At 38.1% G+C, this 18,836-nt stretch overlaps 1 protein-coding gene across 1 annotated transcript; it reads left to right on the top strand.

Annotated features, from left to right (window-relative positions):
* Nucleotides 1–14,778: 14,778 nt before the first annotated feature.
* Nucleotides 14,779–17,976, top strand: LOC117263448 (CD59 glycoprotein-like). The gene is made up of 4 exons (XM_033636772.2): nucleotides 14,779–14,858; nucleotides 15,084–15,161; nucleotides 16,901–17,008; nucleotides 17,532–17,976. Exons 2-4 carry the CDS (start codon nucleotides 15,107–15,109, stop codon nucleotides 17,690–17,692), a joined length of 324 nt encoding a protein of 107 aa, XP_033492663.1. The 5' UTR covers nucleotides 14,779–14,858; nucleotides 15,084–15,106; the 3' UTR covers nucleotides 17,693–17,976.
* Nucleotides 17,977–18,836: the final 860 nt, after the last annotated feature.

Below are 18,836 nucleotides of genomic sequence, written 5' to 3'. Positions count from 1 at the left end.
AAGTCAGTTATTGTCTCCTCTTGAAAAGAATTAAGTGCTGAGTCAGTGGCACGGGGAAATCACAAATTTACAAACTTGATGGACAAATGCTTTTTAAATATTAAAGGCACAAATATAGAGTTCTAAGCTTATACATTTAATGTAGGATTTTTCCCCCTGTGGGTTTCTGCTACAGCCCATCAACTTCTGACTGTTACTGTTTGACTCAAAATGTTGTACAACACACTATCATCAGTACAGAGCTTGACAGTCTGTCCATGGTGGGAGTTAACTACAAAAACACTGACTCAAGGGCTATGAATGCGGTTTCACAAGTCAATTAAAATGCCAGGAACAGACTGTATTTCCTTATGTCTTTTGGCTCTAAGTTGTCCAAGGACAATAAAGATTACACAAAGTGCAAAACAATGATGATACTGTTTCTTTTTTCTTGTGATAAACTTTCTATTTGATCATGTGAAAATTGTTGCACAAATTACAGACACGGATTCTTGCATATACAAACAGCATTTAACAAAAATTATGTACATATCCCCATTGCCTTGCAAAAAATGAAAGTAAAACAAAATTAAATGTGTGACACATTATATTTGTGCAATAAAATGTGGGTTTGAAAGAGAACTAACGAGGATATCCCAAGCTTCTACAGTGGCTGCCCATGCTTTATGAATTACAGCTAATGGTCTTTCTATGAGAGCAATATCCCTAAAAAAATTCAACAATTAATTTATTGATGGAGGTTCAGAGGAAAACCATGGTGGCAGTTATGCATGCAGATATGATTTTCCTGAGGGCTCACCTTCAGGATATTTTCAAGACACTTAGCCACCTTGGACGAGAGATTAGAAAGCTATAGAGGGGCATTCCTGGAAAACAGGAAGGTCTGTACCAACAGTATTCTGGCTTCATTTATTTCAGTTTGTTTGGACTATCTGTGAGCTTCATCTCAAAGTGTATGGTGTGGCATAAATAATGTATGCACAAACTTAAAGTGGATGAGCTGTTGTGTTGTTTCTTTCTTTTATATATATATATATATATATATATATATCTCTATATATATATATATATATATATATATATATATATATAACATAAATATGTAAGCCCAAATATTGTCCCAGTCCAAGATCATGTCCTTTGTGGGTCATAATTCCAGGACTCATTCACCCCCAGAGTATTAGCAGGTTTAGGGAGTCATTATACTGTAAATGGTGGACACAAATCAAAGCCAAAAGCATAGCATGTCAAAAAAACAAAAAACAAAAACAAAAAATGTCATAGTAAAGTATGTCATAAAAAAATGTAGCATGGTGTGTCGTAAAAAGAAGTCATACTATAGTATGTCATAAAAAAAATAATCATAGCATGCCATGAAATATGCCATAGTATGGCATGCAATACAATTAATGGCATTAAAATCTCAAAATAAAGTGTCATGAAAAATACATTATAGTAATACATTAAAATGTCATAAAACTGTTTGCCACAAAAAATATCAGTATAGTATGCCAATAATGTCACTGTATAGTTTGCCATTAAATATGGTATATAGTATAAAAAGTAATAAAATAATAAAATAATAGTCATAGTATAGCATGTCATAGAAAAAATGCCATAAAAAGTCAAAGTATGTCACTGAAAAATCATGTAATAGTACGCCATTATAATGTCATAGTCAGATGGTCAGCCAGCTGTCATACAAAATTTCTTAATATCGGATGTCATAAAAAATATCAATATATTGTATTGTCATAGAAATATCATAGTACAGTGTGTGTAAAAATATCATAACACATGTCATAGTATTGTATGCCATCAAATGGCAGAAAAAAATGTCATATATAATATATCAGAAAGAAATAAATGTGAGATGGAAAAATATATACCATATTGTTTAAATATGTACTGTATTTTCTTTACAGCTAACAATCATCAGTCTTTTATTAAACCACGTCTGTCTACACATGAATATGACACTGTCACTATGATGCCTTCAATAAAGAGATCTCAAACATCAGTGTGTGTGTGTGTGTGTGTGTGTGTGTGTGCATCTTTCTGTATTAACCAGCAGATGGTGCAGCCGCTCTGTGTAATTACAGGATATAATGCCGTTCTGCCTGTAACTCTGACAACAAAAATGACAATAATAATAAAAACTAACTTCATCACTGCATGAAGTCAAGAATGACTCAGACTCTGAGTTAAATGCAGGAGAAAGTTGGTGCTCTTTAGTTCTGTAGCCATGTAGGTGTTTGACCAAAATGACTGGCAACAGTAAAAGTTTAATTCTGACAATATGCTCTGTGTATATGCCGACACGAGTGACCCACCAGTTCATTTCTCTGTCTCTACAAATGTATAAATCCATACCTGTTATGACTATAATATTGCTTTGTTTGTATTTGGTTATCTGGTGTGGTGAGATCCAAGGATTTTGACATCTCTGAACTGAAATCACGTCGACAGTCGCTCGCTGACGGCCTCAGAAACCACTGAAGGGAAGGATATTGAGTTGATTGGCTGCACATCACTTCACACACATGAACAGACAGCAACACACACACATGCTCCCTTATGGCATGGGACCCCAGACATCTGCCTCTGCTGTATGCCCAACATACACACACACACACACACACACACACACACACACACACTGTTAATCTTTGAGACAAAACACACACACTGTCCAGTGACCTCTTTTTACACCCCCCATCGTCATGTCACTCTCTGTTATGTTGTCTGTCATGCGAACCTGTAGATGTTCTCAACACACACATTCATCAAGTCCCACACGGTTGACACACACAGACACAATCTCTGTTATAGGTCACTGTATGAGTTTATCATTGTACTGTACATAATCACACATGCAAACACATCTCATCATATTAGTGTGTCTGCTTGCTAAAACATGAAGTGATATATTACATTTGTCTTAGTTATTTATTTCTACCTTCTGCTTCTTTTTTAAATCCATATGTTTATGACAAACAGACAACAGGAACAAACAATAACAACCACTATGATAAGCACAAATCACAAGACAAATAATACAGCAAAAAATAAACACAAATCTCACCAAAACTCAAACATACAATCGAACTGTACATCCTCAACACATATATCCCCCTGAGACCCTGAGACCGTGTGTCCTCATATGAGGACATCACATTTTGGGTACACTTGATCTTGTACTTCATTCTGCTTAACTTATACCTGTTGTCCTCCTTCGTGGACACATTTTTGTGCCACCTAGTTGTTGTAAGAGCACATTACACTAATCCATGGAAATACAAGATGGCAGCTATCTGAGCCAAGTCAGTCTGCAGTTGATCCAGACACAAAAGTGGACAAAACCTGATCACATCTTATGGTTGAAACTTGTTTATTTATGATTAATAATGTCTGTAGTTTGATATGGCAACAAGTTTGACCAATTTCGGGGCGTCGGTGGCTTAGCAGTAGAGCAGGCGCCCCATGTACAAGGCTGTTGCTGCAGTGGCCCGGGTTCGACTCCAGCCTGTGGCCCTTTGCTGCATGTCAACCCCCCATAAATAGAAGTGACCAAGACCTAAAAGGAAATACCAATACCTGATGCACATTTACAAATTTATGACGCCATGTCACCGTCATCGCTGAAGGAAAATTCAGAATATAATATGTATATATGTTAAGCATAAATGTAAGACTCAAGGCTGCTTTGGCACAAACATTACATAGTGCTGTAGTACTGGAGTACTGAAAGCGTTTGGAAATAATGCAGCAGCCACCCACATTTTGTATTTTTATAATTTCATTATTGATATTAGGAATGTACGATAATATCGGCACGTCATCGGTATCAGCTGATGTCAGCTTTTAAAAAAATCAGACTCAACCAACATGCTTTTCTTAATTTGCATAATGAATGAATATTACATACTTTGAAAAGTATTGTATTTCATGTCTCCATCTGCTGGTGGCCAGAACTATAACAGTATGCATGCATGATGTTAATTCCAGGACAGAGGATCTTGATGATCACTAAAATAAGGTAGGGAAGAAAGTGGATACATTGATATTGATATCAGTTATTGGTCAATTAAGTTGTTATAAATGGACATATTGGATATTGGCAAAAAAAAATCAATGTCGTGCAGCCCTAATAGATATCTTTTTAAAGGAACTGATGCCAAATGAGTAGCATTGAAGTATTGATCCCATAGGATCACCTGTGTCTTGTGCATGTGCTTTCTTTTGCCTTTTGGCTATTAGCCATCTACCTGCTATCTGCTACCTGCCTGTTGGACCTACTGCTGTTTTGACTTTTGCCATCTGTAAGCTTTTTGATACAATAAATCACTGAACTGCACCGGTGTGTCCATTTCATCTGTGTTTGACTGGTTACCCTGCTACCTGCACTCTCAACTGTGAGAAAAAGCTTCAGTGCAGATCCCAGATTCTTCTTTTTTTTTGTTTTTACTTATTTAATTCACAGGAATACTGTATCGTGTAAATGTGTGGGCCTGGTTTGGAAAATAGTACATTGTATTCAACAAGAGGCTTTCAGCTTGATGTGGCGATGAAGGAAACATGAAGCCGAAGAGGATCTTGGACGGAGAATTTCCTCCCGTAATACGCACTTCTCTTTCTCTCTCTGTTTCTCTCTGTCTCCCCCCCATGTCTTGTACACACTCGTTGTCTGCCCTCAGCCCTACTTTCTTTTTGAGGCTGATGTTTCCATTACAGAAATAAAAGCATGACGGCTAATCCAGTTATATGTTCCCTGGACGACACACACCCACATGTACACACACACTTACACATGCACACACATGCACAAACCTGCCGAAACACAAGAAAGTACAAAGACACACACATGTTGCAAGTGGACAAATACTGACTCACATAGAGACTCACGAACACAAATGCACATGCATGCACATACACACACATGCACGTCTGCTCACACAAGCGCGCGCACACACATACACATGCACACACGCACATACACACAGGGGGCATGTGATTGAAGCAAGACCCCCTGTTGTGAAAAATTCAAACAGAGCTTTCTGGAGCACTGGAAATAAATACCAAACATTGGTAATCCACACACACACACACACACACACACACACACACACGCACTGATAATCTCCCAAGACAATTTCCTACAGAGCTGCACATTCTTCCTATGGAGTGAAAAGGTCGAGAGAAATGAAGGAAAAGAAAGAAGGATCTTTCCCAGATCTGATCTCTGAACCCCACCTATTTCTATTTTAAATTTATAATTAACATTATTTAGAACTAATTTAGTCATTCAGATGCAGGATTTAGAGGTAGAATAGAAATTACAGTGATGACAGATTCAATCCCATTATGACTATATCATACCTGTCCTGACACACTGATCAGTACACCTGTGGCCCCGGGCACTTCCTTTATTTTAAACATATGTTTACTTTCCCATAAAGTTAGGAGACTCATAAGAAACAGGTTTAATTAACATTATATTTATTTATGGCGCTTGTTTTTTTATTGTGTCTGTATGAATGTCTTTGTGAGTGAATGTATACGTAGCAGACTCCCTGAATTTCCTTCAGGATTAATAAAGTTCTATCTCATCTCTCTCATCTCATCTCATCTCATCTCATCTCTATATCCTACAGTATCCATAAGGCAACTTGCCCGTCTCTCCCTAATGAGCTTTTAAAACTCTACATGTCAGTTTGCAGCTCAGACTTTCTCTTAAAAATCTGTAGCCTCCAATCTGAGATTATTAAAGCTGCAGTAGGCAGTTTAATTTTGCCATTAGCAAAATCCCATCCCAGATTTTAAGCATATTGTAATTCAAGTGGTCTGAGAGAAAACTATACTTCTGCACATCCTCTTGGGTTTGTTTTTTCAAGCTTTAGAAAATCTCACCTGTGACGGGAGACTTGGGTGAATCACTGGTCATTTCAGAGAGAGTGGGAGTTCCTATTGGCAGAGGTGGCTGTGGTGTGGCAAGCTAACTAATTCTTGTCTTATTTGTGGTCTCATTAACAGAGCAAGAGATAGTGTAACCAGGAGGGGCTGAGTAAATGCATTGTGTGCTAATCTACAATTAAATAAGTTTAAATAAATCAATGTATGGAAAATACTGCCGCTCTACACGAATGGAAAGAGAATATTTTACTTAAGGAAGAGTAAAATGACTTGTGTGAGATGTTACACTTCTTGTTTCTTTACTGATTCAGGGTTAATAAATCAAAGGTTTAAAGTCAGACAGTGTTGTTTTTGTCTTTGGATTTTGTCTTTTAAACTGAGAAGGGCAACTTTTCTTCATCAAATGAGTTATTTAACCTTTTGTTAATATGCCTCCCTTCCCGACAGTTTTTTGTGGACTAATGTTTTCAAGATCAAGGCTGAATCCCAGTCTCAACTCATCTTTACAAGTTTCAGGTTTTGTCCTTATATGAAACCCAGAGATGGAGGTGTGATGAAGGGAGTGATAGAGGTGAGTTTGCCTCAGGTAGTACAGGAAGAATCAGAGAGGAGGTGAAGTAGGACAGTGAAGGGATGAGAGTTACTGAGGAGTTTCTGTCCGGAAGAACAATGAAGATGGAGGGAGGAGAGGATGAGAGAGAGAGAGTAAAAAGTGTGTATGTGTATGTGTGTGTGTGTGTGTGTGTGAGAGAGATTTAAAGAAAGAGAGAAAGAGGGAGAGGGAGAGAGAGGTATGTCCTACATGCATGGACACTCAGGTCATTCCAGATAATTATACTACCTATGGCGTTTCCTCTCTCTCCGTCATACATTTATTAATTCACTGTGTTAACCCTCACATGTCCGACCACAGGATAATAAAAACACACTCTCTCTCTCTCTCTCTCTCACACACACACATTATCCATTCACGTACTGTACATATATGTGGAGCTTAATTGGTATTTCGTTGCTCTTTAGCGTTCATTGATTGAGTTAATTACGTCCTTAATGAGGACACTATTTCTTCCTATATCTAATTAAAGGGTAGGTACACTGCTTAATTGTCAGTGTCCTGAAAATGACCGGGCAAGTTGGAAACTGCGATCCCTGTGGGATCTAAATGTATATGTCCTTACTTTCTCCGTGTCACAGACGCTGGTGTATGCAGGCTGAAGGGGGGGCATCACAGCTAACATAACCTTGGGAATACAGAGAGAGGACGATGTTGATACAGAGGAAATCTTTGATGGGAAATTGTAACTTATAACACATAACATTAGACTGATGCAGAAAGAAGTGACACGAATATGTTGTACAAAGAGATTGTAGTTATATACTTTATTATTATTATTAAATATTTTTAATAAAATAGAAACCATAAGATAATAATAAGAAACACAAGATCACATAAAACAGTGCACATATACATAAAATTTATCCAACAGGGTCACTGATGGTTACTTCGCTGTCATCATCCACACATTTTTATATAAAAGATTCATCATTAGCTGAGTCATAGTGAACATTTAAAGGTTTCATGTCAGGAGAGATAAAAGAATCCATCACCCTGTTAGACTCGAGCTTTGGTACTCTAGATGTCTGTCCTGAGGGGAGAAGATCAAACCCTCCATACAGAGGCTGAGAGGACACTTTAAAATGACACAGAACTTTCAGACTGCTTCTTGTGGAAACAATGAGCCAGATGAAGCAGTTTAACAGCTATTATCTTCCTGGCAACTTGACTTAACTAAATGATATTGCCTGGTGTTGTCACCCATCAAGAGATTATCAAACCAGGTCATAATGAACGAGGTTAAAGCTGCTATAATCAATAATTTTTAGAATAACATTTGATCAACTTACAATAGAGAACCAATGTGAAAGTAAGTAACTTTCCATAGCAACTAATAAAGTAATTCACTTACCTTCAAAGGAGGTACTTTACAGTACTTTGTATAACACTGGTTGATAGATGCATTTAAATGGGTCAGTTATATAAAAATCCACCCCCTGTACAGTTACCATGAAAGGGGAAATTAACTGTAGAGACCGAAACTGATTTTTGTACCAGGCTGTAAACATGTTTCTGCTGTTAAAGTTGGACATATTAACACGGGGGTCTATGGGGATTGACTTGCTTTTGGAGCCAGCCTCTAGTGGCCATTAGAGGAACTGCAGTTTTTTGGCTCTTCTGTGTTGGCTTTAGTTTCCAGTTTGCCACTTAGCTTTAGCTCATTGTTTAGCTGTCAGGCCCACAACTTTACCTTTTTGACTCATGTTTACTGCTCTTATAACGTTGTTTTTAGCAGCAGCGGGAAATGTTTTCAGCAAAAAAACCTTAAGTACCAAACAGCAGAAACACACAGCTAGCGAGTGGCTGGTGAGCACAGTGGAGCATTCAGCAGCTAAAAAGGCAGTTATTTCCCCCAAGAGAGTTGGTAGAGACCCAAATTAGAGTGGCAAAGAGAGAAAATATTGGACTTTTATTTAGTGGGTGGACATAAAAATGACCCCAAATGAATGATAATGTTGTTTCGTAACTGCTAGGTTTGTAAACAAGTAACTGTTTAATGTTGACAATATCACCTTAAAAGCTGATGATATGTCACTGTTGTACTTACAACTTATTTCTGCTGCCCCCAAGTGGCCTAATAAATATTGCAGGTTAATGTCTGAGTTTTCTTTTAAAATTATTGAAAAGTGCCATGAGTTTGCAGACAATGCAAACAAACAAAAAAAAAAAACATTTCAAATCTTCAAATTTTCGTCCTGCCTTTGTCTCGTTTCTGTTGCTGCATCATTTGTCCAAAAACTACAGTCCCCCATCCCCCCAATGAAGATATTACAGATTATAAATGATCGCTGCATGCTTTAAATGAGCTCAACAGGGAGGTTCTAACATGTGTGTTTCATTTCCTGGATGAGTTGAGCAACTTTGCACAGTTGGAGCATGATTAGCATAATACATGTAGTTTGTGCAGGAGTACATGTATTCAGGAATCGTTTTTTATAGATGGAAGCTCTTTTTAGTCAGGGTGTCAAATGGAGACTCTCAGTGAATACATACATACATATGAACGTGTGTATCAATGGTGTCTTAGTTATTCAGGGTAAGTAGGCTTTTTTCTGAACCCTCCAAAAGGCACACGCATGCATGCATGAGCAAGCGTGCACACACACAATGTTGGTCAAATGTTAATGATTTATTAATTCATGGGTTTAAATCTTAGTGTTGAAGTTTTTCATCCTTGCAAATGGACAGAATACAGATTGAAAGAGAGAGAATAAAAAGAGGTGGAGGAAGGGAAGAAGAGGACAAATATTAATGATGGAGAGAGAGAGGCTGAGAGGGAATTAAAAAAAATCAGTACTTAAAAATAATAACCATGTCATGGCCTGATTGGTTTGGTTTTCCCATATTTAACTCAGTGGACTGGGAAATGAGAGAAAGACAGAGAGGAATGGTGGCAGATTGAAAGAGAAAAAATTGAACAAAAGACACTGAATGAATAGCGTAAAAGAGAGGAACAGAAAATGTAGCAAAGGGGGGATGGAAAAAATAAAAGAGAAAGCGAAGAAAATGAAGAGACACAGAAATGGATTTTATATCAATCTTTGCATTGGACTCTGGGCAAGAAACAAAATAAGATAAATTTCCAAAGTTTAGAACTATTCCTTTAAAAACTTGTGTCTTTAGTGTGCTGCATTCAGTGTTATGTTCTCCACAAAACATGTTTAGCTAATGTTGCATATGAACAAAATTAATAGTAGATTAACCCTAAAATAGCAAAACATAAGATAATTGGTACGTGTAAATGCACAGTTAAGTTTAGCTACGGTTATAACTCAACTAGGCTGTCTAATTGGACTCCTGTCCTTGTCCCAGTATACAAGCATGGACGGGGAATCAATTTATTGACCGAAGTAAGTCAAAATCTGCTACAATAGGTGGTGATACGCCCTCTTTCAGCTGGTTAGTATTGGACCTTTTCCAGTTTACCTATTATGTCAAAGACCAAACAAACAACAAATGAGTTAGCTACGGTTAGCTAGCAGCAAACTGGTACCATGGTGGACAACTTTACAGCTCTGTACATTTCGTCCGTTTAAAAATGCACAGCTCTGGATGTAGATTTTGCCCCGTTGTTACCTGCTTCTTCTTCTGCTATGCATTTAATGCTTTCGACTTCTGGGTCAAAGCCCAGGGAGGAAACTGTGGAGCATGCGCAGAGTGCCTAGGCCAATTTGAGTCCTGTTAACTGTATACATGCAGGAGTAATTTAACTCAAATCCCATTATATGTGTGTGTTAGACCGACTGAGAAATACGATTTCAGTCAGACTAACATATTTACGTGTATTTTAAAAGTCCGGTTTCAGTCAGACTAAACCTACTAAAGGCCATGACACACCAAGTCGATAAACAGCCGCTGGTCAGTGTCGGGCTGTTGGTGACCATCTTGCGTCCTAGTTTTTGTGGTGTGTCCTGCACCCTTGAAACTAGTCAGCCCTTGTGAGCTTTTTTCAGCCAATTCATCATATTTAAACTGTCAGTGAGTGAAATCCCTCTGAGTGGCAGTTCAGCTCAGTTCACAAAAAAAGCAAATAAAGTCAGAGAGGTGTGAGATCAAAACAAACTGGTTATATTAAGTCAAAAGACTTTTAGCCATTGAGCTCTTTAGCAGAAATGATTCATAATAGTTAGTGTTACATACATGCTAGTTGGCTGTCAGATGTAGTCTTTGCGATGTGTTCACTGCTACTTTTTGGGTGAGACACAGGTGACGGGAGGAGACTCAACAGTCGGCCTATGTCACCAGCAGTTCTTTGATGTCGATATTTTTGGGCCTTAATGGTTAATGTAGCCCCAGTCTGCTAGTTTCAAGCAGAGACGAGGAGCTACAGAGGTCTGATAAACTGACTTCTGTTTTACTCCACACCCCCGGATGTTCTTCAGCCTCAACCAACACGGACTCAAGTGACATCACTTGAGGCAATTTATCAATTTTCACACAGCTCCCTCTGGAGCCACAAAAAAAATCTTTAGACAGCTTTTTTCATGTATGCAGTAGTACTGTCTGACTTCTGCTTACCTCCATATGTTTTGTAGATTTGGCCACTAGTTTGCTGTAGTGTGAATAAAGGAAATAAAAGTTTTTACCGCATGAACAATTCTGTCATTATACAGAAGACAGAAATATCATCCATGTGTCCATAGCAAGAAAATATCGGGAAATTTTAACAAATTTCACATCATGGCGGTCAAGGAGTTCTGACCTTTTGATAAAAGGACTGATTCGCCTACAGTTTTACTGTACAAGCTTCCTCTGATGAAAAACAAAGTTGTGATCACATGATGTCGCAGAATGAAGAGCGTGCCACCAGTCCTCTTAACATGTAAATAAATAAGTAGAGAATCCCGGGCAGCTTTGAGTACGTTGACTGTGTGAGCACTGCAGAGGCACAAAGAAAACCCCACTAACAGCCGACACCAGAAAGGAATAAAAGCTGTGGTTTGCCTCATTACACCAGCCTTTAGCCCCGTCCTCAGACAGGAAGTAATGAGCAGCAGGACAGCCAGTCATTAGCCTAAATAGCTGCAATGGCAAAGCAAAGTCATGTTGCTTTCAGATGGCGACATTTAAACCTCTGTGAGAAAATGTTGAGCTTCCCCCTGGGAAAAATGATTCACGATTATACCTCAAACACCTCTGAATTAAACATGACACTGGCTGCATTCCCAAATAATATTATTCTCTTTAATTGATTGTTATTACTCCTTGGTCGGTAAGGACACAACTTTTGAGATTTTATTACGATAAACTTTGTTCCAGGTTGTAGTAGAGTCTTATCTATTATTCACAATGAGATGATCTCTCCTCTTCTATAAGTACTGAGCCTTGCACTGATTCAAAAAGCTGCAGGTCCATAAAGAAAATACTCAGAGTGGAAAAACTGTAACATGAACTTTGATTTCATGCTTCTGGTGCATGTGTATGAGTGTGTGCGAGTCTCTGAACTCTGATTTCATGCCTCCAGCGGGCTCTGAAGCTTACAATGATCTGCAGCGAGAGAGAGGGGGAAGAAAGAAGACTTAATATGAATTCAGGATTATAAAACTCATAACACCCGGAGGAGAGTTTCAGTCCTGATTGAATGTTTATTGACATAAAACCTGTGTCGCTTGCTGACAGCGATGGGAGGTTGAGTCATTTTACAGAGTGAAAATTTCATAATAAAAAACAGCTCTCCTGGCAGTTTTCATTGTTAACAGAAAAGCACAGCATGAAAATATTTGTTTTGAATGGATTTAAACTTTGAGGTCTGGATGCTCTGTGTATTTGGGGACCTGCAGTGTCTTAAAACTGTCTTAAATCTGCCTTGTTCCAGGTTCAGTCTTCATGCAGACCGTTTGTTTCTACTACAGACACAAATCTTACATGGAGTGCTGTTTTAAAATGGCTCAGCAGTTTCCTACAACAGCTGGACATTTTAGATTTGGCAAACATCACTCAGATTGAGGTTAATAGTGCTTTTATTTGGGACTATTTTCAGTGCTGGATTAATACACATTTGGAGCACTACTGAGGCTGTACTTGATGTCTTTTTTTCCCTAACATCGGAAGCTTCTATTGCAGTTCTTTCATGAAGCTTCAAAAGTCCGTTGGCATTTTTTTATGACTAGGCCCAAATGGAATATACAACCGCAAAACTTGGATAACACCTCCGCAGATTGCCTGCATCTCTTTGGAAAAAAATCTTGAATTGCTTTTGAATCACTGCTGAAAACTGTACAAAAAATAAATAAATTATGACTGCACCCTTGAACACAATCCTCAGTTTCTATGAAGTGAATCATGTAGTAAATGACTTTCTCTTTTTTATGAAATCAACTTTGTTTAATGAATTAATGTTATTTATGGTGCTGTTATATTGCGAATACAGGTGCGTGCCCGTGTAAAAAAAATTGTTTAGAAAGGCTAAATGCCAACAAATATGGATAGAAGCTGAATATTTCATTAAATAAACATGTTGTGAATTTTGGAAATGATTACATTGATCTTTACCTCTAATTCTGACTTTTGGCCAACTGCTGATATTAGGCTTACCGCCCACAGGCTGAATCTGGCCTGTGATAGGGCGCCAGGTGGCCCACCAACCATTTTGTAATCTGCAATGAAAATAAACTGATTCACACTGGGATTGTTTTTGCTAATTTAAATAAAAGTAAAGAACCACAGTACAATAATATGTGTTAAATTAGAGCTTGTTTATTTATCTTTTTTTTTTAAAAAAATGCCAGGGGAGAATCCACTGGACCCCCTGACAGAAGTTCGGCTGACCCCCAAATGTCCTCAAATCTTGGAAACGCCCCTGCATACACCTGAGCTATGCGGGGCTGATGTGACTGGATTTGCCTCTTGGAAAAAATGACTTAGGACAGCAAACACTGAAAGGTTGAAAACAAACAATACATTTTTTATATGTAAATATTATCAGTATTTGTTTATTAACTGGCCCCTGGCATCCTGTCATTTTGCAAAAGTGGCCCTCAGGCAAAGGAAGTCAAGTAAGCACATAGCTACCTCATTCTACAAATAGTATAATACTAATGCTACCATGCTGGCACAGTGGTGCAGTGGTTAGCATTGTCACCTCACAGCAATAGGGTTGCATGCAGCATGGATTTTCTCTGGGTACTCCGGCTTCCTCCCACTATCAGGTTAACTGGTGACTCTAAATTGGCTGTAGGTGTGAATGTGAGCGTGAATGGTTGTCTGTCTCTATGCGTCAGCCCTGTGATAGTCTGGCGACCTGTCCAGGGTGTACCCTGCCTCTCACCCAATGTCAGCTGGGATAGGCTCCAGTCCCCTCGTGACCCCCGACAGGATAACTGGTTACAGAAAATGAATGAATATAATACTAAGAATATTAGTGTTGCCTAATCTTTATCTGTAGCTGTGCAGAAACAGGAGGTTTCAACATTATGAATGAAGCCTTGAGTTATGCGGTAAAACCCTACTATGAGTATTTACAGCAGCAGGATGGTGTTTATTGGGCCGGCGATACATGTGACACACTCACAGTGCACACGTCAGGTTTATTTTTGTTATTTTACATAGCTCTCTGCCCTGTTTGTTTTCCTGGAGGTGTCTGTTATAAATTCAGTAAAGTTCAAACTGATTCATTTCACCCTCACTCTCAGCAGAAATGTGCTGACTTCCCTCTTCCTTTGATGGACAGAGATGTTACACACATCTGACTTTTAGGGCAAATCCTGCAGCAGTAACAGTTTATCAGCTCGCAGTATATGACTCCGTGCTTCAGGCTGAATGTGTTACGAACTGCTCTAACATGTTACCAACCTCCCATTAAACATTACAACTGATACAAAACACACAGGTGATCACATCGTGTTTCACCTTGTAAACAGACACTTTTATTTTCTTCTCTTTAAGTCTGTGCTTTCTCCCTACATTCCTCCCTCTGCTCCTCCTTGTGTTTCCCTGTCATTACCTAATCTTGGGTTAAACAGCAGATAACTGTGTTTGTCCACAAGCTGAATTAGCCTACTGTAATTGTGCGATGTAATCAGTAACTCCCCTCCCTGCCCTCACTGTCCCTCTGATGACTGCTGTGTCCATTCAGAAATCAGATGAAAGTCAAATTACGTACAATTAAATTCACTCAACATACATTGTTCATTAGGAAAAAGAAAAACAATCTATTGCATCTATTAGATATGTCTCTGTGTTACACAAACAGCACACTGCATTGGCTCATATTGTACACGCCTGATCCAAACATAGACTCTGGACCCAAACAAACTAGTTGTTTACTTTTGTTGATGGTGCTGTTGCAAAAAGCCTCAAGAGCTGAAAGTCATTTGCTTCACATTCACAGGTGAGTGTTGGATGAATTCAAGGCTAACAATTTGTGCTGAAAATGTTAATATTCATCTGTACTTTGTCTGTTTGTCTCATCCTCTTTTAGTCATTTTTAGTCATATTTTATTGATTATTGACTCCCTCTACGCATTATTCCTTTTTCACTTCCACAAAGTTAATCCCCTGCCTTTAATCCAGCTGTGACAATGTTGTGAATTTTCCTTTTGGTTTTGATTTTCAGACGTGACAGTGCTTCCAGTCATCATGAGGATCTCTGTGGTGTTTTTCCTGTCTGTCAGCTTTGCCATGTTTGGATTTGGTAAGAAAATAAAAGGGGGGTTAAAAACAAAATCAGTGTTACTTTCATTAATTTTCCCTTTTTTTTTTTTTTTGCTCCTGAAATGTGCAGCCAAGTGGGACTAAGTCAGAAAGATTGTATGTTTTGCAAAGAGGAAACAGATCAGCCGGAGGGAACGTTTTGGCACATCAGTGTGCAGTTTGCATGTTCTGCTCTTGTGTCATGTGCCTCCCGTTTACACAATGCAGAGTCAGTGCTGAATATTCTTCACAATATTTGCTATGATATTTCAGGAGCTTTTTGGTTTAATTAATCGACAAGAGTCTAATATATTTGTTAAATACAACAGGGACTTTTTTTGTCAAGGATAGTGATAAAGTCCTGAGGCTAGTTGTTCAGAGGAACTCTGATGGGATTTACGCCATTGAATTGGACTGAATCTTGGAAAAGGTTGTTCAGAAGAAAATAGGATTCTAAAATTGGAATACATTAAGTAATCCAGACTTGACTTTAATCTGGATAAAATCTTCAATATGTGTTGTTCAAAAAATTTTTTGTAGGATCGGGATACCTTCAATTAAAAAAAATAGGACTGTCCTGATCCCAGCAGAAGGCTGGATTTTGGATGATTTCAAGAACAAAATGCACTTGGTAAAATATATACACACATTTTATGTAAACACTTGCACTTGATTTGTATAATTGCTATAGGGATTAAGTAGATATCTACATAGGAAGCAGGGTCCTTGTCTACAGAGAGCACCATGCTTCTACAGTAGCCCAGAAGAGACAAACCAAACACCGGCTTTAGATAGGGCCATTCACATTTTTGCATCAGCCACCATAGTTAGCAGCCTCTCTGTGATGAGAGTGAACCTGAAACATGCTTAATTTTAGTGTGCGTGTTGCTTTAAATCACCTGGTCTGTTTGTTTTTGAGAGGAAGAGACCTCTGTAGATAATTTGGCTCTCGGTTAAAACCTCCTTAACAAAGAACACTAAAGGAATTCTAACCAGGAGTAGTTTCAGCTGATTGCAATCTGCAATCCTCAGCGCTCGATGCCATTAAATCCCCTAAATCTTACACACTTAAAGTGACCCAACTCTGGCTAATCTACCTGTTGTTCTTTACATAGCTAGTTACCTACATTGTCATATAGAGTACCATTTAGAGCACTGGTTATATAGATGTGATAATCTTAAAAAGTTTGTATCTGGATCAGGGTGATAGAATAAAAATGTTGCTTTGAAAACCCGGCAAGTAAAATGGATTAACTGATCCTGGATAAATGGGATTTCCAAATCTGGATCCTTCTGATGCACATTACATTTTTTAAACAACTGGGCCCTGGATTTATTTCCATTGTTGTTGAGATTTTCCTCCAACATTTTATTTATTATCATTTTAGCACAGGTGAGTAAAATGTACAGAAAAAAATGACTATGCCTTCTTAAGTGTGCAAAAGTCATTCAGCTTTAGGGTTGAATCAATCTAACTTTTCACTTTCCAACATGAAGTCTTACAATTCCATAGAAATATACAAATATTCACCAGACTATATACAGTTGACACAAAGACAGCCAGTATCTGACACTGAGAAATATTTTGACATTCTGTAAAGTATGTTTATATTTGGTGTATGAGCTTGAATTAGATGAGAAGATTGATGTTCATGTTGAATGGGTGATGAGTTCATGCTCACAAACACTGACCTTCAGACTGGAGTAATGAATCAAGGGAACACTGTCTTGTCTCTCCAGGCCGCTCGCTGCAGTGTTACTCCTGTCCTGACGGCTCCTCCAACAGCTGTGAAGTCAAACAGGAGTGTAACCAAAATGATGACAGCTGCCTCAAACTCACCAGTGGTGGTAAGCATTGTTAGGGAGTTACATTTTGAGAACATAAAATGTCTGTCTGGTGAAAGCATGGTGAAAATGGAAACAAGGCAGGTATATGTGTGGAAAGATGGAGGAGGGTTGTTAAAATTGGTACGACATTGATCGAAATATTTATCTTCAAATACTAATTTAACCTTTTTTTAAACACTGACAAGCCAAAAAAAAAAGAATAATAATAATTCTTAGCACCAGATCCACCCACTGGAGCTTTTCAACACTTCTCATGGACCTCATTAGTCGACAGAGTTTGTATGTAGAGTACGTAATTTATTACTGTTTAATAGTGACCAAAATTCCATATGTAAATCACATAACAACTGAATTATCTCTTGACAACTGATCAAACCATATCCACTGACGAAGGCCATGAGATGTGACTGAAAGCTCAGGCAAAAGGTCCATATTGAACCTTCAAGCTTCTTTAAAGTGTTAAAAAAAAACTAATAGTAATGCTCCCAAGACTGATGCTGTTTCTCACACTGTCTCCCCTCAGAAATGACCTACACCCAATGTATGAGGAACGCAGACTGTGACTTCATGACCCTGGCCGTCAGATATGTCGTCCCCGACTTCGAGTTCGAGTGTTGTCAGTCAAACCTCTGCAATGGACAAAAAAAAGGTTTCATTCAGAAGATTAAGGACTTCTTTGGTTAAGAAATAAGAAAAAAGAACAAATACATTCAAATTAAAATCTGACATCAAGATATTGATTCTTCTATGTATGTAGCATTGAATTCTTGTATCACTGCCAAGCATTGTAACACACTCTGTAAAGTCTTGATGAAAATATTCCATGAAGACACAGGTAACAAAATCAACTTTCTATCTGAAAGAAGTGTACTTTTAAGTTCTAATGCTGAGGTCGACAAAGCAACAGTGAATCATGTTTAACTGATCTGATGTCAGGAGACACACATTAAAGAAAACTGTACAATTTGTCTGGACTCTATTGCAGTAATTTGTGTTATTCTGTGTTTTAATCTTTTTTACTAATGTATCTATTTATTTTTACAAAGTTACTAAAACAAGCTGATTTGTATTTTTGAAATGCTGACATAATGGTACCACCTTCTAATAAGGCACACTTTATAAAGACTTTATAAGTCGTTAACATTTATACCAAAATTTGCACGTATGTGAGGGTTTTTTAAATGCGGGACAACCCGTTAAAAAGGTCGATTGCTTTCGTATTAGACCAGAGCCGTGTACAAGACTCTACTGTGGATGAATTAATTTCTGTTTTGATTTTTACTGATGTGTAACATTCAATGTCATGCACAGGCCGGAGAACTTAGTAAACAGTACTAAGCATCACAGAGGCCAGTGAAAATGTTACAATGGCTACTTATGTTTTTTCTATATTTCTTTACTTGTTCAGTCTCTCTCTCAAACTCAGTGCTGACTTAACTTAAAATGATGTATGAGCTCTGCTTGAATGGAGATGGGTGGTATTTTGTGGCGGCCTGTCATCGCATTGCGTCGCCAAAGTGGCTAAAATTGATGCAAATTGACTTTTGTCATGCACTAACATATTTTCCTGATTTTATAATGTAGTGCAGTCACTCGAGAAAAAAAAATATTAGCTCTGTCTTTCTGAGTTAAAGCGATAATCTCATTATTTCACAAAACAGAGCAGATTTATTCTTCTCAAGTTAATGCATTACATCGTGTACAAACACAGGTGCACACTTTAGTTTGATAGTTTAACGCTTCTGTGAGCTAAAACTGTCATGTAGCATTCACTCTTCTGCATCTGTAACATAGATAATGACTGATTTAATCCTTGTACTTACTGCTG

The sequence above is a fragment of the Epinephelus lanceolatus genome, chromosome 16, assembly GCF_041903045.1.
Source record: "Epinephelus lanceolatus isolate andai-2023 chromosome 16, ASM4190304v1, whole genome shotgun sequence".
Classification (NCBI taxonomy): Eukaryota; Metazoa; Chordata; class Actinopteri; order Perciformes; family Serranidae; genus Epinephelus; species Epinephelus lanceolatus.
This window is presented reverse-complemented; position numbering and strand designations above follow the sequence as displayed.

Excerpts from the sequence above, each read along its gene's own strand:
- LOC117263448 (XM_033636772.2), top strand. The coding sequence starts at position 15,107 with ATGAGGATCTCTGTGGTGTTTTTCCTGTCTGTCAGCTTTGCCATGTTT. Across the intron at positions 15,162-16,900 it reads CTTTGCCATGTTTGGATTTG|GCCGCTCGCTGCAGTGTTAC; the intron begins GTAAGAAAATAA and ends TTGTCTCTCCAG. Across the intron at positions 17,009-17,531 it reads CCTCAAACTCACCAGTGGTG|AAATGACCTACACCCAATGT; the intron begins GTAAGCATTGTT and ends GTCTCCCCTCAG.